We start from the raw sequence: 18999 nt of genomic DNA, 5'->3' as shown, positions 1-18999 counted from the left end.
TCTCCCTTTGATTCCATTTCTCTCGAAGAGCCGAAGTCTGTCTAAAATAATGGCTGAATTCCCTACTTGAAATAGTTAAACCATAGTGACTGCCACTGCTGCAGAAGATTGGGTTGAGGAGTTCTTTACGTAGACAAACTAAGTACTTGTTTTTGTGTATTAAAATAATTTGCATCGAAAAATTAGATTTAAAACATATAAATAGTGATTTGTTCCAGATATATATTGAAATGTTTAATAAGTAAGCTATACGATATGTGACGCAGAACCAGCAGTTTCAAGGTATGCATTATAAAGATCTTATGTAATTTAAATTTTAGAGATAATGCTATAAATAGTGTAATTATAGTGATAGTGATATTGCAGTCAAAGATTATATATGAAAAGACTATTGTAAACAATTTATTTTATTTTTAACAGCAATACATTAAACAGTTGTACTTAGAAAGCGAACAGATATGCTCAGTTTACTTTGTTACTGTTTTTATGTTTGAATATTAATCATGCATTTATAGAGTACGCATCACACATGCTTTTCATGGTTCAAGTTATATTTGTTTGTGTTCTTGCAGCAAATCACAAAAAGCTCTGACTATCACAATTATACATCAACAACGATGCTTAAATAAACTATTCATCGCCAAACACATGTTTCAGCTCTTTGTAACCAATTAAAATGAAAATAACATATATTTTATATTGAACATAATGCAATGCTTATGAATATATATACAGGGTTATTCATAATTCCCTCTGGGATTTCGAAGCGTTATAGTAAAAAAACGAAGACGAATATGGCTAAAAAGAACATGAATTATTCCGAAAGTATTCAAGTTTTAGTTTAAGCAGTTGCCAGTAGATGGCAGTAACATGTACCACTGAAGCCAGTTGTAGTAAAGAAAAATGACGCTTACAGGCGGAGAGAATTATGAATAACCCTGCATATATATATATTTATAAATGCAGCAATGAAATAAAGGGTTTATGTAATAAGTCCAAAAAAAGATTTGGGTTAATGAAACTTTCTTGCTTTTGCTATAATTCTTGAAAAATCATGTCAAAACAAAATTTCACATCTAAATTAAAAATAGGATGCCTACTTAGACCCGTTTCTCCATCTTAACTTCCAAAAAGTCGCAGATGTAATAATAGAATTGATGTCTAGCTATAATAAAATGGCTTCCCCACATATTGAACCGTCGTAGCCACTTTTATAAACCTAGATATTACTTTTCTGATTATAATTGCAGCAATAATTTTGCAGTAAAGACGGGGAAAACAAATTTTAGTTGGCGCATGGTGTATTTTTATTACGATTATAAACTAAGGTAACAACAAATATGTTAAGCACCCTAACTTCTCAGAAAAACCATTAAAAAATTACTTGATAAAAGTTTGCCACCTTTTTTTAATAATAAGCCTGCAACAACCCTGCTTTTGTTGATTAATATTGTTATATTGTTTCACATTAAACTCTTTAACATATTAATTTATTGCAGAGCGTAGGTTTCTTTCCTTGTTAATTTTTTTAAGAACTATTTACACAATTAAGTAAAGCTTACAAAGCATTACAAAGAAAATACATATACAGGCATGTTTCTTAAACTAGCTATTTATAAATATATCATTTTAACTTTTTTTATTTTTAATCAATAATTACATTCAGTATGATTCAAGCTCTTGGGATTGTAACTATTTTTCATCCAAAATAATTAAATTTTAGCCATTTCATTTCTTTTTCAAACATATTTGATTATAATTAAAATTTTCCTTGTGAGTTGCTACTCATTATTTGGAACTAATGGTACTAACCAGAGTTACAAAATAATGTGTATATTTTTTTCATAAATTAATTCACACTATGAACAAAAGCAAGGTTTAAATTCAAAACTAGTTTATAAAGTATGTTATTTTTTTATATGAACACATATAAGTTACTAAACAATATTTTACAATGTATCATATAAAAATACAGTAATAATTTTTTTTTTTTTTAAATTGAATGAAATCATCATTGTTAAATTTTTAACTTTCTGTTAGTTCAGTGTTTCAAATTATAGAGTTAAACAATATACTCTGTATTTTAGAACACTGTAAATTCTGTAAATAAAATTGATAAAAATCTTACAATAAACTCTTTAATACATTATATCAATAATAATATCATTAATCAATTACTGCTTTAAATAAATTATAATTACATTTGTGGTTTATAATAAATATTACACATATCATTTATCAAAAGGTGTCAGTATTTGATAGAATTACTAAATGTAATTGTTTTGTTTTCATTTCTTAAACATTGATCCGTAAATATTATTTTATATTTTATGCATCAAGAAATGATTAGGGCATAGTTAAGGTTGAATTACAAATGTCTTGAATCATTATATTTTATAAAATTAAGTTCTACCACTCATTATAAATCATATTCTTATAAAATGTATATAAAAAAATCTTTATCATTTGTTCTTCAAAGACAGTATTTTTTTTTATATAAAGAAAGAAAAACGAAGTGTGTGGTACTGTTGATTGAAAAAATAAAGTTTGCGGATGTATTGATTTTTAAAAAATTTGATTCTCAAACTGTGAAATAAAATTTATTTATAGATTTTAAATATTTTGTGCAATTTTCTTTAACTGTTCGCTTTAATTTAAATAATGATAAAATTAAAAAAAAATTATAGAAGGGACTTGCACTTGGATTTTAAAATCCTTTGGTAGTTCTGTTTTATAGTATGAGAGGTAAATTTTTGAAGAAAAAAAGTTTCATAAAGTGCCTCAGTTTTTAATAAAATTTAGTTTTTTTCTTAAATTTCACACAATTCAAGCATCATTGTCAAACTAATAATATTTGTACCTATTTTTTTTAATTTACATTTATAAAATTATATGATGTGATAACACTATCATTTATAAAATGCTTAAAGATTAGAGAAATTTGACTCTCAACATCAATTGAGCCTTAATGCAACTCAGCTTTAAATTTTTCAATATCAACTCTTAACAGTTGAGGTATTTTTAACTGTAATTCGCATGTTTACTACAAGTTTAGCTACGTAGTAAATGATAGTTAAGATTAGTAGCAGAATGGTCACAACCAGGAAAAATTTAAAAGTGGTAGTGAAAGTTTGAAGAAACTAATTGTTTTTAATGACTAACTCAATTCCTGAAATTAAAGTGAAAATTAAAACTATTAAGACTCCCATTAGGCTCATGAAACGCTTGTCATCCCTTTTTCAAAATATTGTAGCCACGATGGTGGGTAAAGTAAACTATAGATATAATTTTTTTTTTTTTTTGACCGATAATGGGCGCACTTGTTAAGTAGTACTTCCCCTCACATTAACTTTCTGTTTTGTACAAAAACAATCGCAACTAAAACAGTGAAACCTGTTAGATTGATCACTACAGTATGTTGATCACCTGTCTGAGTTGTTTTTAATCATCAAGTACCAAACTGATAAAAAATAATTAGAATTCCCGCTTTTATAGGTTGGCCACTTGTCTAAGAGGACCTTCAAATTGTTATCCTCCAAGTGGTCAACTTACTGAGGCTTCATCGTAACTTATTCTATGCAAAAACAAATATTTCATTAACTGCTGTTATTTAGAATGGCACCGGCACGTAACTTTTTTTTCCTACAATTTACAATCTGTTCGAATTTTGTGACAAAACAAATACTATTACAATAAGGTTTTGTTCATGGTCTTTGAAAATATCATTTTCAGTCATATGGTAAAGTTACACAGGTTTCATTGCAATTTATTCTATGGAAAAACAAATATTTTAACTACTACTGGTATTTAGAATAGTAAATTTTATAATAAAATAAAAAAAATACTGCAGTTGTATGCTTTGTTCATGACCTTTCAAACTATCGCAATAATTTTGATCGGCAAAATTTTCCATTGATATTGGATACAGTGAAAATACAGTTTAATGCTGGTACATTTTAACTTTTGTTACTTTTTATTGAAAAAGAATATTAACCTTTTTCTTATCATTCATTCAGTTATACCGAATTTAAATGCACTTTTTTAAAAACTTAGAATGGGGAAAAATTAAGAGCGTGCTGCCCAAACACTCTCTCAAAGTTGGCGTGCACCTGTTCTTTTTTATAGCATCGAGGTACCTCCGTTCCAATTGACAACTGAATTCTATTTACTAGAGACATTGCTTCAGAATTGCAATTAATTACTGCCATACTTATGATTCCATTCGATTCGCCTGGAAATTCAGCCACCAAGTTGCCCAAGAGTTCTTCGGCAATGCTGGCTTCATCTGCGTACAGTGGTCCGACGAGAAGTGAACCTTGGACGTTTTTCTTCAGGCAGCCATAGCCACACACTCTCCCAGTGCCATCTCTAACAGCTGCCAAAGTTAGACTGTCCTCTTCAGCTGTTGATAGGGTTACTATTTTCGAACGATCGTACCCATGAACTGATGCATCGTAGTTGATGACAGCTGGAAGAACCGATGATCGAATTTGCACGATCTGTAAAATAAATTAAATGAAATATCCTTTAAAACATACTTTTACATAGAAAGATTACAGAGGGGAACAATCTGGTGTAACGATTTTAAATCTGAAATTAGTTTCGTTCGTAAAGCTACATATTTTTACTTTAGTTTATATTTTGCCTGGATGTATAACTTTAATGAAAACGTATAACATGCATGTACACTTATGTTCCCCTTTAAAAATAAGACTTAAGGCAAAAAAATTATATGATCTTAACTCCTCGCATCATAAACTGAAATGTATTATTACGTTCTTCCTACCACTTACTATGTAGCAGAGACACCAAGGCCGGATTAACCATAAAGCAAACTAAGTACGTGCGTAGGGCACCAGAGGATGGTGGGCACCACAAAGCCTAACTAAATGTTCCCAATACATAATTTTTTTTTCGAAGCATTGTTTATGAATTTAGTATTTTGAGCTTCCATTTTAAGAGTAGTGTTTTAATAATTTTTCTAGATAACAGCATTTCTAAATAAGAATTTCTTCATAAAAAAAGAAGAAGAAAAAACGAAAGATGTTATGTATAAAAAATTCTTGTTCTTATAATGAAATTAGGTAAATGTCAAAATATTACCTTTATAGTAACCTATCACGAATGTGGGTTTTTTCCGTACTTTTCCTTATTTATCTATTTTTGTTGTTGTTGTTTTGACGGAGCATTTTAAAGTCTTCTTAAACAAAACCTATGAAACCAACTCTGATAGAAAGAATATTCTTGTTTAAAAGTTGGTTGGCATCAAGGAAAAAAAAATCAACCCTGTCAAGCCATTTAAACAAGGGTACTTCAATGGCTAATTATGAGCTAGAATAAAAAATTCAGCATTCAAAAGTCTTAAAAAACGAAGTTTTTCCTTTGTTTTTCAAATCTATTTTTTTAAATATGCAAAAGAATTTTTTGTTGTTGCTAATTTGCAGTGCTATTTTATTAGCACATTCTTTTGCAAGGAGCTACAATAGTCTAACATGTCATTTGTAACAAAAATAAGTAAGTGGACCGAATAAAGTACTATGACCTAAAATTTTTAGAAACAGTTAAAAAAACATATACATAAATATAAAGGGAATTTTTTAAAAGAAAAATATTACAATTTACATCCTTTGTACTTTGTTAATTGATTAAAACGTAATTTGGATATTAAAATTTTATTTACTGTATTTTTCATTAGCGAATATGAGAGTGAAAACACAAAAAAAAGTTACTCAAAGTTGCCAGTTCTCCAAATAATTGGTGATTGAAATGGGCTACAGGTGGCTTAGAGCAGAACTGTCTACCTATGGCAACACTTCGCATGCTTTCACCATACGCGTGTGGAGAGTCATAGAAGAAGGAAGTGCGTTAGTTTCTGTCTTGATTTTCAAAAAGATTAAAGTCTTTTAAGTTTGGAAACTATTATGGAACATAAGACTACATTAAACACAGTTTTAAAAGAAAGCGTCATGGAAATTTGAAAAAAATATTTTTAACAATTAAATACGGAAAATATTAAGAAAAAGAAAAATATCGTAGTACATTCCTATACAACTGAAAAGAGAAGGAGAGGGAAGGGTTAAAGACATGGAACCGGTCTTCTCTCCAGATGGCATATTCGAGCATTGAGATCGTCTATAGCGCACAAATCTAGACAGAATGCCCTGGTTCATCTTAATCAGAATATTCCAAAAACATTTTTTTTTAAATACTTATTCCTTATTAGAAGAAATAAGTGATAGACTTAAATGGATTACGTACCTGTATACCTTCTAGCTGTCTTTTCTTGTCAGCGAATTGTGGTACGCCCTCACAAAAAAGTGTACACCAGGGTGCGACAATCCGGAATCCCGCTAAGTCTCTATATGTGTGCAAATGTTCAGGAACAGAGTTGAGCCCTACGTTCCTCTGTCCAACATGTTCCATGGCTCTTTTCCATATGGACAGTCCGAGTCCCTTGCCTCTATGAGACTTTTTGACTGCGTACAGACCCACAAATGCCAGACGGGAATGAAGTATCACAGCAGCGCAAACACCTAGAACTTCTTCAGAGGAAAATGTGGAATGAAACATATGTACAGATTACAGTAAATCATGAATGTTACATTTCTATTTAGCAATCTAAGAATGATGTTATTGGGTACTTGCACTTCAAGAAGAAGACCTCCCATACCCACTCATGTGACCTATGACGTCAGCGCCAGCTAATCTTTATCAGCTAAATGGCTTATTAAAGTTGAGCTAAGTTTCTCTAGATAAGTTAGAATGTTATTTAACGATTAGTTAATTGATTACAGAGTCGTATAGCACACCGATTAGTTGAAATATAATTCTTCCTCGTCTACTTCTTTTACTTAACTTAGATTTATTATTTATGAATTTTATTGTAACCTTGATAATTTTTGTTTTGTGTACCTGGCAACTTCGATGCATAATTAGTCTGTTTACGTTCCTGAAGGCCTGTCTTTGTGTTAAGTCTCTGTGTATACATATAGTGAAAGAATTGAAATCTTAGAGAAGGAATCTTTGTGAAAGAATTTAGAATGTGTCCAAGGGCGCCGGCAGAATAATTAAAAAGGGGGTGCAACCCTTTGACAAACTACCCAGCCCCCCCCCCTAAAAAAAAAGGAAATATTCTGTTATTACATTTTGTTTTGTTATTACATATACTTTCATCTGTTAATTTTTTTCAAGATACATTTCCTCATTGTTAACAAGATATTTAAAAAAAGTACGAATTTCATGTACTTGCGAATTTTGCCACGAGAAACTGTACTGATGGTGCTGGCATAGCTATTGACTTTGAAGCACAAATACTACAAATAATAGTCGTATGCTAACGTGTTTGTGCACGCTTAACATTGGTATTTATTGTGTTTATGAAGTTTTACAGTTGTGAGAAGTCAGTTTGTGTTATGCACCTTTGTTAATCTAAATAACTAATAGAAAATATAATATTATTTATATTTTATTAAAGGGAATTTAATAACATAGCTTAGATATCTGCCAAGTTTGTGCATGCTCAGTGTGCATAAGAAAAGAATCAAAGATGACTCAGAATTAATTGAAAAAGTTATAAACAGATTTGGACAGCAAACATGACGATTACAATTCTTGTTTGATTAAACAATTTTTTAATTGTAATGTATCAATCAATAATTACTTAATTATTTGTTTTTGAATAAAAATATATTTAAAAATTGTTTTTCTGTATCTCTTTAATTGTTCAAACAAAAAAATGCCAGAGAGGTGCAAGTGCACCCTCTTGCACCCCACTGCCGGATCCCTTGAATGTGTCATTTAAGAGAATTGATACGTGACGGGCTTAGCTTACTCGCAATAGAATGGAAAGAACAGTTGCTAACGTAAACAAATGCCACATTTCAACAACGAATCAGGATCGAGATACCCACACTAGATCACTTGCAGGTATCCCATTAAAGCTCGCATTTCGAGTTGTTATTATTTTAACACTGCCGTTTATTTTTTTACATCTTAACGAATGTGAAAAGGAGTATACAGGATAATTTATTAACGACCGACTTTTTACTATGTAGTGTATATTCATCCTCTTTTTTATCTTGTTTTCTTGAGATTATAAGTTATATTCTATGTAGTTCGATGAGGTTGCGCAAGATGTTTTTGATATCTCTCCTTTTAAATTTTTTTACAAGCTTTTGAAGTTCACTTTCCCATTTTTGAAGAAAAAAGTGTCCTTTGAAGCTTATACAAACTTTTAAAATCACAATCAATCATCCTACAATATCAAATAAAAGAATTCGAGCATTTATAATCTTATGAAAACAAAATGGAAATAGGATGAATGGTTTACGAGGTTATTATACGTTGAAAAATATTGGCTTCTAGCAAATATAATTATTCTTATGATATTCGTTGGCCGTTGTAACTTCAAATGCCTAATTCCAGAAATTATTTTAACTCATTATTTAACTAACAATAAGTTTTTTAAAAAAATCATGATAATAAGCAATAAGACTGACTTAATTAGGTGTGCTGCCCCCGATTCACATAAATTTGGGAACTTCATAAACAAAGATGGAAGTTAAGGAATGAATCTGTTTAATTATAGCTAAAGGTGGATGTGTTGTAATCAATTTATGAAATAACGGCATTATATAGAATGCCTTTTGCAAAGTGTAAAGTATCAATATTTTTTATATTTTAACAGTTTGCCATTAATTATTCAATGAAATTTCCTGGCAAAGAGTGAAATATGAATACTAATTTTATAATTTAACAGATTGTCATTATTAGTCTTTCTACAAAAATCCTAGGCAATGAGTGAAATCATTTCATATTTTGCCGGTTTATCATTAGTCATTCTACGATATTCCAAGGCCAATACGTGAAATTATAATCATTTTATACTTTGGTGGTTGTTTTATCATAAGTCATTCTTTAAAAATCCCAGGCAATGAATGAAATATTAATATTTTCATATTTAGCCGATTTGTCATAAGTGATTAATGAAAAAAAATCGATTTCATGATTACAGATCCAAATTAGGAGCTTTTCATATTACAAATATAATATGAATGTTTCGTTTTTCCAAAACTATTTAAAGAAATAATTATAGCACCAGTTTTTTTTTTATCTTGGCAATAAATAAATAAATAAAATATGTAAACAATTTAATTATAAAATAAAATAAAAAAAGAATAAAATATTAATAATAAAAGAAAAAATAAAGTAAAATATTTATATTAATATGGGTGCATCTCAAACAAAGAAACATTTTTTTTTTTAAATTCGCTTTTTATATAATACTACTACTTTGTTAGTTTAATTATTTCTCTTTCTTTTTTTTTAATTAGAAAATATCATCTGCATCGCAATTGATTTGCAGGAATTTAAATTAAAAATAGCATTTTTTACTCTGCGTAGGAAATATAATATTATTTTTGATATTTTTATTCTAATATGGTTAAAGAGGCATCAAATAGTTTCAATAGGAAACATTAAAAAAATGTTTCTGATCAAATAATGTTTTTTACTCTCGCCTTAATTTTCAAATCTTCTAATTTTTTAAAAGAATTTTTGTATGTTGTAATAACAGCAGATGCTCTTGCTCCACTTTGTAGAAATTTTCTTCTAATATCAAAAAAATTTTGTTGTGATTATTATAATGCTTTTGCCAATTTGATTTAAAGTCATTATTTCTGTCACTATTTATAAATGATTAAAAAGTTTTTATCGAACGTTGTTTTTTTTAATTTATTTCGTCGTGCTAAACCATTTTAAATTGTTACAAAAATAAATTTTTTAGCTCTCAACCATTTAAAAAAAATCTATATATTTTGCAGAAATCAGAGCGTTTGGCATCTCTGCAGTAGTATAAAAATGGCAAAATAAATATACCCGAGCTCTATTTAGTGTAATATTGTCAGAAAGTGGTTTTGTTATTAGTTATAAGATGATTACTCGTTCTTCGTAGGTGATCAATAAATCAGTAAATGATCAATAAATCAGTATGAATCAAGATTACGAAATCATACACGAAACTGAAAAGCATATATCAAGTCAATTATTTTTTTTAAAAGAAATTATTCTAATTTATTTACATATACATTATTTGATGCACTTTCCAGTGGCTTTACGTTATTAGATTAATCAAAACACGTATTTACCCCACCAAGATAAAGATTAACTGCATTCAGTATCTTTGGCATGGAGCTGAATGATTCTTAACATATTAACACATTATCATGAATTGCTTTGCGACCGATTCATGAAAGTCAACATTTGTTGTTGTGGCTTATCCTCCAATGCCTGACGAAGTCAGACAAGGTTCATCAGACCGTTGACCCTAAGGAAATCGAGGACCAGAAGGGGAGATAAGTATATGTCCTCTCTGGAAAGTCAATATTTACCACAATCAAGTAATTAATTCAGTATTTATCCCTTTCGGAAGCCATAAAAATCTATTACTATAGTACCGATATAAGGCCGGGATAGCCTAGTTGGTAGGGCACTGGGTCCATGTTCAAGAGGTCGTGGGTTCGATCCTTGTTCGTCGAAGACTCCCCGTGAAGTAAATAGTGACCGATGCTCGTTAAATCTGTCGAGTCTCAAAGTCCTCCATGCTCCCATAACAAATCATACCTCTGGGGATACTGGTCCAGGAATTTCCTTATCCTCTGGATTGGTTCAAAATTACAAGGCTACGGAGTTGAACATCAGTAGTCGTAAACACGAAACGTCGGCTGTTCAACGACGGTTATAAAATAAATTATTGTACCGATATTAAAGATCTATATTTGTATATTTGGTATCTATTAAAAAAGCACATATTGTATCAATAACATTATAATATGCTAATTGCCAAAACTAATTATTCATCACTGGCGTCCATGGGCTTTACGGCTTTATGAAACAAATGAGTATACGTTTTCCATGAAATTTCCTTCTTTAGTATATAACTTAATTTTTCAATTTCCACAAAGTTTTTTAAAAATCCCTTTCAAAAGCGTAATTGCAAACAAAATAAAAACGTTGCTTCAGATAACTTTTAGGAATACTAATTTTGTGACATAACATGCCATCCACGTTACCTGATTCGACGTGTCTTACCTGACGCAATAAATAAAAAATAATTAACTGTTAAAGAACGTAAATAAATTCCTTTTGTTTTATTCGATTAAATAGAGTTGGAAAGCTAACAAACATCACTGAAATAAATTCATCCAAAGTTAAGTCACTACAATGGCTAATGCTAAACCATTGGGAAAATTCTATTTTCCAAACATCTCTCCCAAATGACCTAACTGAAATTTTTGAACAATTTTTAGGATCGGGAAATAAATTTTTTCCGTTCACTCGCTGTCCAAATTTTAAATTTTAAAACGATATCAAAATTGTTCCCGAATTATAGGAGAGACACACATATGTTTCCTTTTATTAATATAGATAAAGATTTTCTGTATAAAAAATACAATTTTTTTAAAAAAATTCTTCGTATTTATACATTTGACTGAGCTATCTAGACTAGTGAGGTATAGTTTTCTGAGTAATCGCTTAGAAGTTAGAAAAAAAACAATGAGTACGTGGTCTAAAATTAATGAATTTGAACTTTTTGTAGCTAAAGTTTAACAAACTAAAAGTTTATAGACATAAGTTAATACGCTTAGATTTTTTTTCTTGAAAAAACTCAAACTGATATTAGCAAGGGAAGTGAATTATCATCAAGAGTAATTAAACAATTCATCTTTTACATTAATATACGTAACTATTACACACTTTGAATTTTAAAAGAATTCATAAATTCCATATATATAGTTTAAAATCTTTTTGCAATTGACTCTAAAATGTATGACAATTTGCGGACGAATTTGAACACTTTGTACTTCAAACTAATAAGTTTATAGACAGAAACTAATACGTTTATAAAAACTTTTTTATTTCTTGAAGAAACTCACACTAATATTAGCAAGGGAAGTGAATTATCATTAAGTAATTAAACAGGTCATCATTTACACAAATATACGCAACTATTATATACTTTGAATTTTAAAAGAATTCTCAATAACATATATATAGTTTAATCTTTTTGCACTTGACTCTAAAATGTATGACAAGTTGCAAACGAATTTGAACACTTTGTACCTCAAACTACTAAGTTTATAGACAGAAGCTAATGCGTTTATAAACATATTTTTTTAATTTTTTGAAAAAACTTATACTGATATTATCAAGGGAAGTGAATTATTATAAATAATTAAACAATTCACAGTTCACATAAATATATGCGACTATTACACATTTTAATTTTTTAAGAGATTTCACAAATTCCATATATATATATATATATAGTTTAATCTTTTTATTTGACTCCAAAATGTATAACAATTTGCGATAAGGCAGTTATATTTTTCCCTGACCGCCCTAGCAATTAAAACATGCTAATTATCGTTATCGTCATTATAATTTATCAGGGCGCCTGAGGTCGTTTACGGTCTCGTTCCCCATTCATTTTGTAAATATTGACATTAAGGAGGTAATTTCTAGTGAATGGAATGCAAATTGGAGTAAAAAGAAAATTAAATATTTTGTGTTCTAGATAAGCATGCAACGCTACAAAAATAAACAGCCATTGGCCTGAGTTTCACGTCTTATTTCAAGTTTTCAAATATAAATATTTCATTAAATCTTACTGCATCGCAATTTAAGGATTTTGAAAGAATTTGTAATTAAGCATTGTGATATGATTATGTATATTCTTATTCCGGCTAAACAATCTTGCTCTTGTTATTTTTTTGGAGAATTTTATTTTGATTTCATTTGAGTTTCTGTTGTAATGGTGGGGAGATGTTTCACCAGGTAAACATGCTAATTAAATGTATGGCATGTTTACTTGGTAAATATTTCAAAGGTTGAAAATCTTAGAGTAAAAATTAGCCGCTACTGCCCCACGAAAGTTTTAGTTCATTTTATTACAGTATAAAACTTTTTAGCTTCCGTGGATTCGTGGTACAATGGTTAATCTAACCGCTTGTTTACTGAGAGATCGACGATTTAGATATTAGCTGAGACATTCGATTTATATTTATAGATTTTTAATTTAACAAGATTGGTAACTATTTAGAATGTAGTTCAATTATTATTCAATTCATAAATTAAAATTTTTCAGTTTATTCAATTTACAAAATTTTTTTTTTTAATAAAAGTTAATATTTTTTTGTACAATTTTTTTCCCTTAATGGCGGGCACTTGGGGTTTGTCTCATTGGCAACAGAAATGCCAGAACTGCTACTCTCTTCTCGTTACCCAGTGGGCACCTGTGGCCACGGCGGTGAAGACACGGCGGTGGAGCAGCGTCGCTCACGTCACACAACCGCAAACCCGTTTACAGGGCGGGTTACATTCACACAATGAGGAAAGGACATAGAACACAGAGAGAGAAAGAAACATCCATGCCCTGAGCAGGATTCGAACCCGCGGCCAATGGCTCCGCAGTTTTGTACGAAAATTAAAATATTTTTTTTTTACAAGACCCACCAGACGTGAATGGGAAGAAATAAAATTGATTTGAATTATAAAATGCTATGTTGCCAACGGAAAATGGAAAAATAAAGATGAAAAAAAACTAGAGAAACCCCAGCAGCCGAGAGAGAAAAAAGATGAAGAACAGAACATGGGAACAGAAATTGGTGTTTAGAGTCTTATTAATATTTATCGAAGCGAAATCATGTCATTTCTTAAAAATTAAAACAGTTGACGCTCAGTATAACGTACCTTGTAGTCCGGGCGAAAATGGACGTTACAATGGGAGATAGTTATATCGTGAGCGAACTAAAATGCAATAAATATTAACTGGCAGCTAAAAAAATACTTGTCAAAATTCGAACAAGTCAATGCCTTACTTCATTAAGAATTTGGAAATTAACAGAAAAACTGATATCCAGTTTTTTTCTATATTAATTCTTACGCAAAAAGTTCCCTTTCATATAAATAACATTAATTACATAGATTAATTATTTAATTTATAATTTTATTAGATAAATAATAATTCTTTACTATCAGACTTTTTTTAAATTGATATTTCGGAAACAATTCAACCGGTTTTGTTCAAAGTTCGAAATTACATTCTTGAAAATGTAAAAATTTGCATACCTTACAAATTTAAAATTTGTTAGTCTATTTTTGAATAAAGTAATAAAAAATAATAAATACTTGTTGATAATATTTTTACAATATGTTAATTTTTTCACCAATATATTATTGATTTAATGACTTTATACTTAATTATTCTAGTCAATCAGCTGAGATTGGTCAAGCACTGAACTGTTGTGAAGTGTGTTTCAGTGCTCAGTGGCGGTTTGAAATCCACCCAGCTTCAGATCGATGGGTACCAGTTTGTCTGGTTGGTAATGTGCAATTTTGACAACATTGTGGAGATTTAACGTTCGTAAACCGCCTGCCTGGCCACAAATGTCTGTTATGGGAATTATTTTTCACTATCAATGTGAATCGAATAACAAATAATTTAGTAATCGGCAAATCTCGTGGAATACCGGATGGAAATAAAATAGGTATTCTGGGAATCTTGCTTTAAAATGAAAATATAGTTTCTAAACTAAACTAAACTCAGCGGGGCGACAGCCCATAGAGGGCCAAGGCCTACTGTGCCCATCTCAGTTTTCTTGACCTTTGGGCTTTGGGGTGCAGGAGCAGATGTTCCGGTTAGGTGGTCATCCGAACGCGATACCCCCAGTGTTTAGTTCCCAAGCATGCTTGGTACTCATTTAACGATCCATTGAAGGGATGAAAGGCTGAGTCAACCTTGCCCGGCCCGAGGATCGAACCAGGGACCTGTGGCACGACAGCGAGAAGAGCTACAAAATATAGTTTCAGTAGTTGAAAATTAAGCAAAAAAATTGTTATTAATGAAAAGTTTGCTGAACTTTTTAAAAATATATTTATTTAATTCAAAAAAAGAGAACAACAATAAAAAAAGCGAATATAGTAAGCGTGACTTTATGCTTAATTTTTCTATTTAATAAGCATAATAATTAATAATAATTCAATAAATAAAATAAAACCAGTACAGAAACAGATGAAATGATCATGATTATTTTAAAATTACTTTTGATAATTCGCAGTTTGAATTAATTTTCACTTTTTCTTCTCATAGCATCGAAGATGTTTAGAAGGAGAATCCCATCAATCTAATGGACACATTTCTATCAGCGTTAAGTGCATAAGATTTTCTTTTACAATCACAAGGGGGCTCCGTTTCCGGATAGTTCATCCTGCTAATTTCCGAAAATTCTGGCGCAGTTCCTTTCCAACGAGCTTTTTAATCTTTTCTCCTAAGTTTTTTTTTTATGCCCCAATTTTTATTTTCAGATATTTTTTCTTATATTTTATTTTAATTACATTTAAGGCTACTCCTTTTGCTATTTATTGCTCCCCAAATCCTCGGAGCTATACAATTAAATTTTCCTAAATAAATTAGAAATTTAAACAAAGTAAGACGCGTCGTACACTGTTTCATTTGTGTTTTATACATAAAATTAAATAAATAAATTTTTCGTTAATATGCCAAACGGCCAAGTAAAATTTTTCGAATAATAAAAATGTTTGGGAGGTCACAGTGGCCTCCCGGTAACCTCACATCTCGGCTCCCCTGTTTGCACCATATATGAAGTGTCTCTTTAATCTAGAATATTACCATTTAGTTAAAGGGTAAAATACCCTACAACTTTCTTTCATAAAAGAATATTTTGGATTAGTGTAAAAGGAGGAGAGCACTTAGGAGGACAGAACTTTCCGGTAGGCCTAATAATTTCTGTACCACAAGAAAAACATTTCTTTTAAAGTTCAAATGTTAACAGCTATCTCATACATAACATTCTTGTACGCCAAAATTGTTTTTCTGGTTGTAGATAACTTTATGCATTTTTACTTTATTCTCGGTTAAATAAAAATGGTTGATTTTATTAACCCTCAACGTTCTCATTTAGGTACAGTTCTTTTTCCTTCAAAAACTGAAAACTGGTAGCACAATTATTTCATTAAAAACATGTTTATTTACTTTGAAGCAATAGCATAACCGCTAACTCTCTCAGTTCTTAAGGAGGTTTTTAGTTTTGTATTTAAAGTGGTCGAAAAATTTATGCATTGATGTTTTATTCTCAGTTTTTTTAAACAAAATTTATAATGGTTTTCCCAACCATTATACGCAAATAAATAAAACATATAATCCCCCGCTTCCAAATTAGTTGCTATATTTCAAGTAGATGGAGTCATAAATAGCTTCCAATGTAATTTTGTAGATCGACAGTATACTACTAATTATACTACTATATATTATACTACTAATTAATTCACCTAATACATTATACTACTAATGAATTCAACATTCATTCAGTAGAAGATAGTTTTATATGATTTGCTGGTGCTAGAGTCTTTAGAAAAGGAACCTTGGCTAGAGAGCGCGTGAAACCTGGACTTTTGAAACTGATTTGATACGGATTTAAGGAGGTGATGCTTAGTAAGTAAATGTTCATTGATAGCATAGAACTCAGAAGTCTCTGAAAAATGCTAAAAAAAATCATAAAAGTATCAGTTTCTATAAATAATACGAAAGTATTCAAATGTAGAGACATAGGGAGACACGACAGAGGGAGTATATTCTAAAGGATTACTTGATGTATGTTTGGTACTGATAAAATTATGCTTACAATTATCAATTGCGATATTACCACGACTAGAAAAAAACTTTCTCAAAAAGGGCTGACAATCTATTAGTAATGCATGGTTTCCTATTTAGATACATTTGCAACCAAGGAATTTCAATTTTTCCCAAAAAGTCGGGTGTTAATGGTTTTAAAAATTGACCGCTGCCTCAGATAAATGATTTAAACGTTAAAGCCAGAAAAACAGTAGATTTTGTTCATGAGGTTAAAAAAAAATTACTAGCTTTAGCTAAAAGAATAAAATAAATTAATAACGATATATATATATATATATATATATATATATATATATATATATATATATATATATATATATATATATATATATATATATATATATGAATTTCTACTTAACAGCAAAATGCACAGAGGCATCTTAATGTCATAGCGTTTTTCCTCAAAAACGTTCCACTGAACAATTTGAAAATGTGGCTTATTATTATTTTGCCCCAAACTCTTTATATAGTAAGCTGCAAAAATATTTGTGAAAAAAAATTTAATTTTATCAGGGTGGGGCTTCCTTATTGAAAAGAATTTCGTTTTCTACAGATTTATACTTCATAAGCATATAAAAAAAAAATTCCCAAATTTTTTAAAAAACGTACCTGTATCTGAAGCTATAACAAAAAATCCATCCGGATCGAACCGGAACCACGTATGTATACTGTGAGTTCCTTCAGCTAGCCCAGTATCCTTCCATATTTCGGCCACCTGAGGAACATCTTCCCATGTCATCAGCCTCACCCTCAGCTCCGGAAATTCTCCAGAATCCATCCCGAATCCCGGATATCTTCTTCCTTAATGTGCATCCCCACGCGGTTTTTACGCCTCGCTTTTCTTTGGCGGCTTCATCTATCGCCAAAGTTAGGTCGCCAACAGACATTTCTGCTGGAGTTGACTTCAGTAATTGATTAACTCTCTTCTTTAGTTCCCGAAGTTTTTGATAATATTCCCCCCCCCCCCCCGTTTCTTGCCAGGGAGTTCTAGATTGGAAAGAATTGTCACGTCTGTTTCCTGTTTTATATTTCTTTATTTGTAGAGAAAGTAAGAATTTAGTTTCATGTTCTTTTGATTTTGACATATTTTGCAAAATAATTATGTATTGAACATTTAGAAAATAAACTCTTTTTTACGCCTAATTAAAAACATATTATATATTTTTTAAATTAAATCTTTGTCGTGAAACAGTGATAATTCACGAAAAAGGAAAGCTGCAAACTCATTATCAAATAGAACATATTTTATTTTATCAATTTACTGACCCAATTTTGAGTTTACGACTACCAATGTTCAACTTCGGAGCCTTGTAATTTTGAACCTAACCCAGAAGTCAAGGGAGCACCTTGAACAAGTAGTCTAAGAAACTTAATTTTCTAAGAAGAAGAAAAAGTCGAGGGACCTTTAGATATAACTATCCCGTATTTGCTTTAAGAAGCGAGGAAAACTCGAAAAACCTTCCACGGTTAGCCTGACGGAAAGGGGACTATAACCAGTAATCCATTTACCACTGAGGATATTTTAATTCAGCACTGCGGCGGGTGCAAGCCGGGAGTAGAATTCTTATCAACCAGCCATCGCTGGGATTCAAACCCAGGTCACCACATTGAGTTGCAAGCCCTCTAATCCCTGAGCCACCATGACTCAAGCGAACTTATTAAAAATTTAAAGCCCCCTCAATTCAGTTTTGTTTGGTATAAAGAGTTTATATTACACTTGGTACACTCGTTGTAATTTCATTCCTTTTAGAAAGGGAACTTTTTCAATAGTGTGAAAAGTGGTAGCATAATTATTTGAGTTATCTCCGGGGAATTAACCCCTTGCACGGTGAGTTTTTTCGACGGTTACAGACATGCTGATTCTCAGGCTTCTGGCTTGAGGAGTCTCCTGCTTTTCAGTTCAATATCAGAACCTCCAATCAAAATATTTTTCTCGACTTATTTTCCTGTTAAATGCATCAATCTATGGAGCCATGTGTATTTTGCAAACAACTCCCTAACACTCTTTCCAACAAAACAGCGATTTTGCGGTTCGGTTGTATTTATTTTATGGTTATTACCTTTTTAGTAACCCTTTTTTAAAACTTTTTGCCTGAAATATCAGATAAAGAAAAGCATCAAGCTTCTTCTAAATAGGCGCATGCTCATGATTTTAAAGAATAATGTTTCAATTCACGACGAAATAGCTATTTTGAGTGATAGTTTAGCTGTTTCTTTTTTAAGCACCTAATTTGTTTTGCTGACAGTTTTTCTGTTCGTTGTTTGCTTTATTTCCGAAGTCAAGCACT

The 18999-nt window shown here is 30.6% G+C and overlaps 1 protein-coding gene across 1 annotated transcript; it reads right to left on the bottom strand.

The window, feature by feature from the left end:
- Positions 1–3262: 3262 nt before the first annotated feature.
- LOC107447147 (uncharacterized) lies at positions 3263–17528 on the bottom strand. The gene is made up of 3 exons (XM_016061982.4): positions 17321–17528; positions 6259–6542; positions 3263–4499 (listed from the first exon to the last, which is right to left on the bottom strand). The coding sequence occupies exons 1-3, from the start codon at positions 17487–17489 to the stop codon at positions 4050–4052; spliced, it is 903 nt and encodes a 300-aa protein (XP_015917468.1). The 5' UTR covers positions 17490–17528; the 3' UTR covers positions 3263–4049.
- Between the last annotated feature and the right edge of the window lie 1471 nt (positions 17529–18999).

The sequence above is a fragment of the Parasteatoda tepidariorum genome, chromosome 9, assembly GCF_982258835.1.
Source record: "Parasteatoda tepidariorum strain Cologne lab strain chromosome 9, Ptep-v5.0, whole genome shotgun sequence".
NCBI lineage: Eukaryota > Metazoa > Arthropoda > Arachnida > Araneae > Theridiidae > Parasteatoda > Parasteatoda tepidariorum.
Note: the sequence above shows the minus strand (reverse complement) of the source record. Positions and strands in the feature narration are given on the sequence as shown.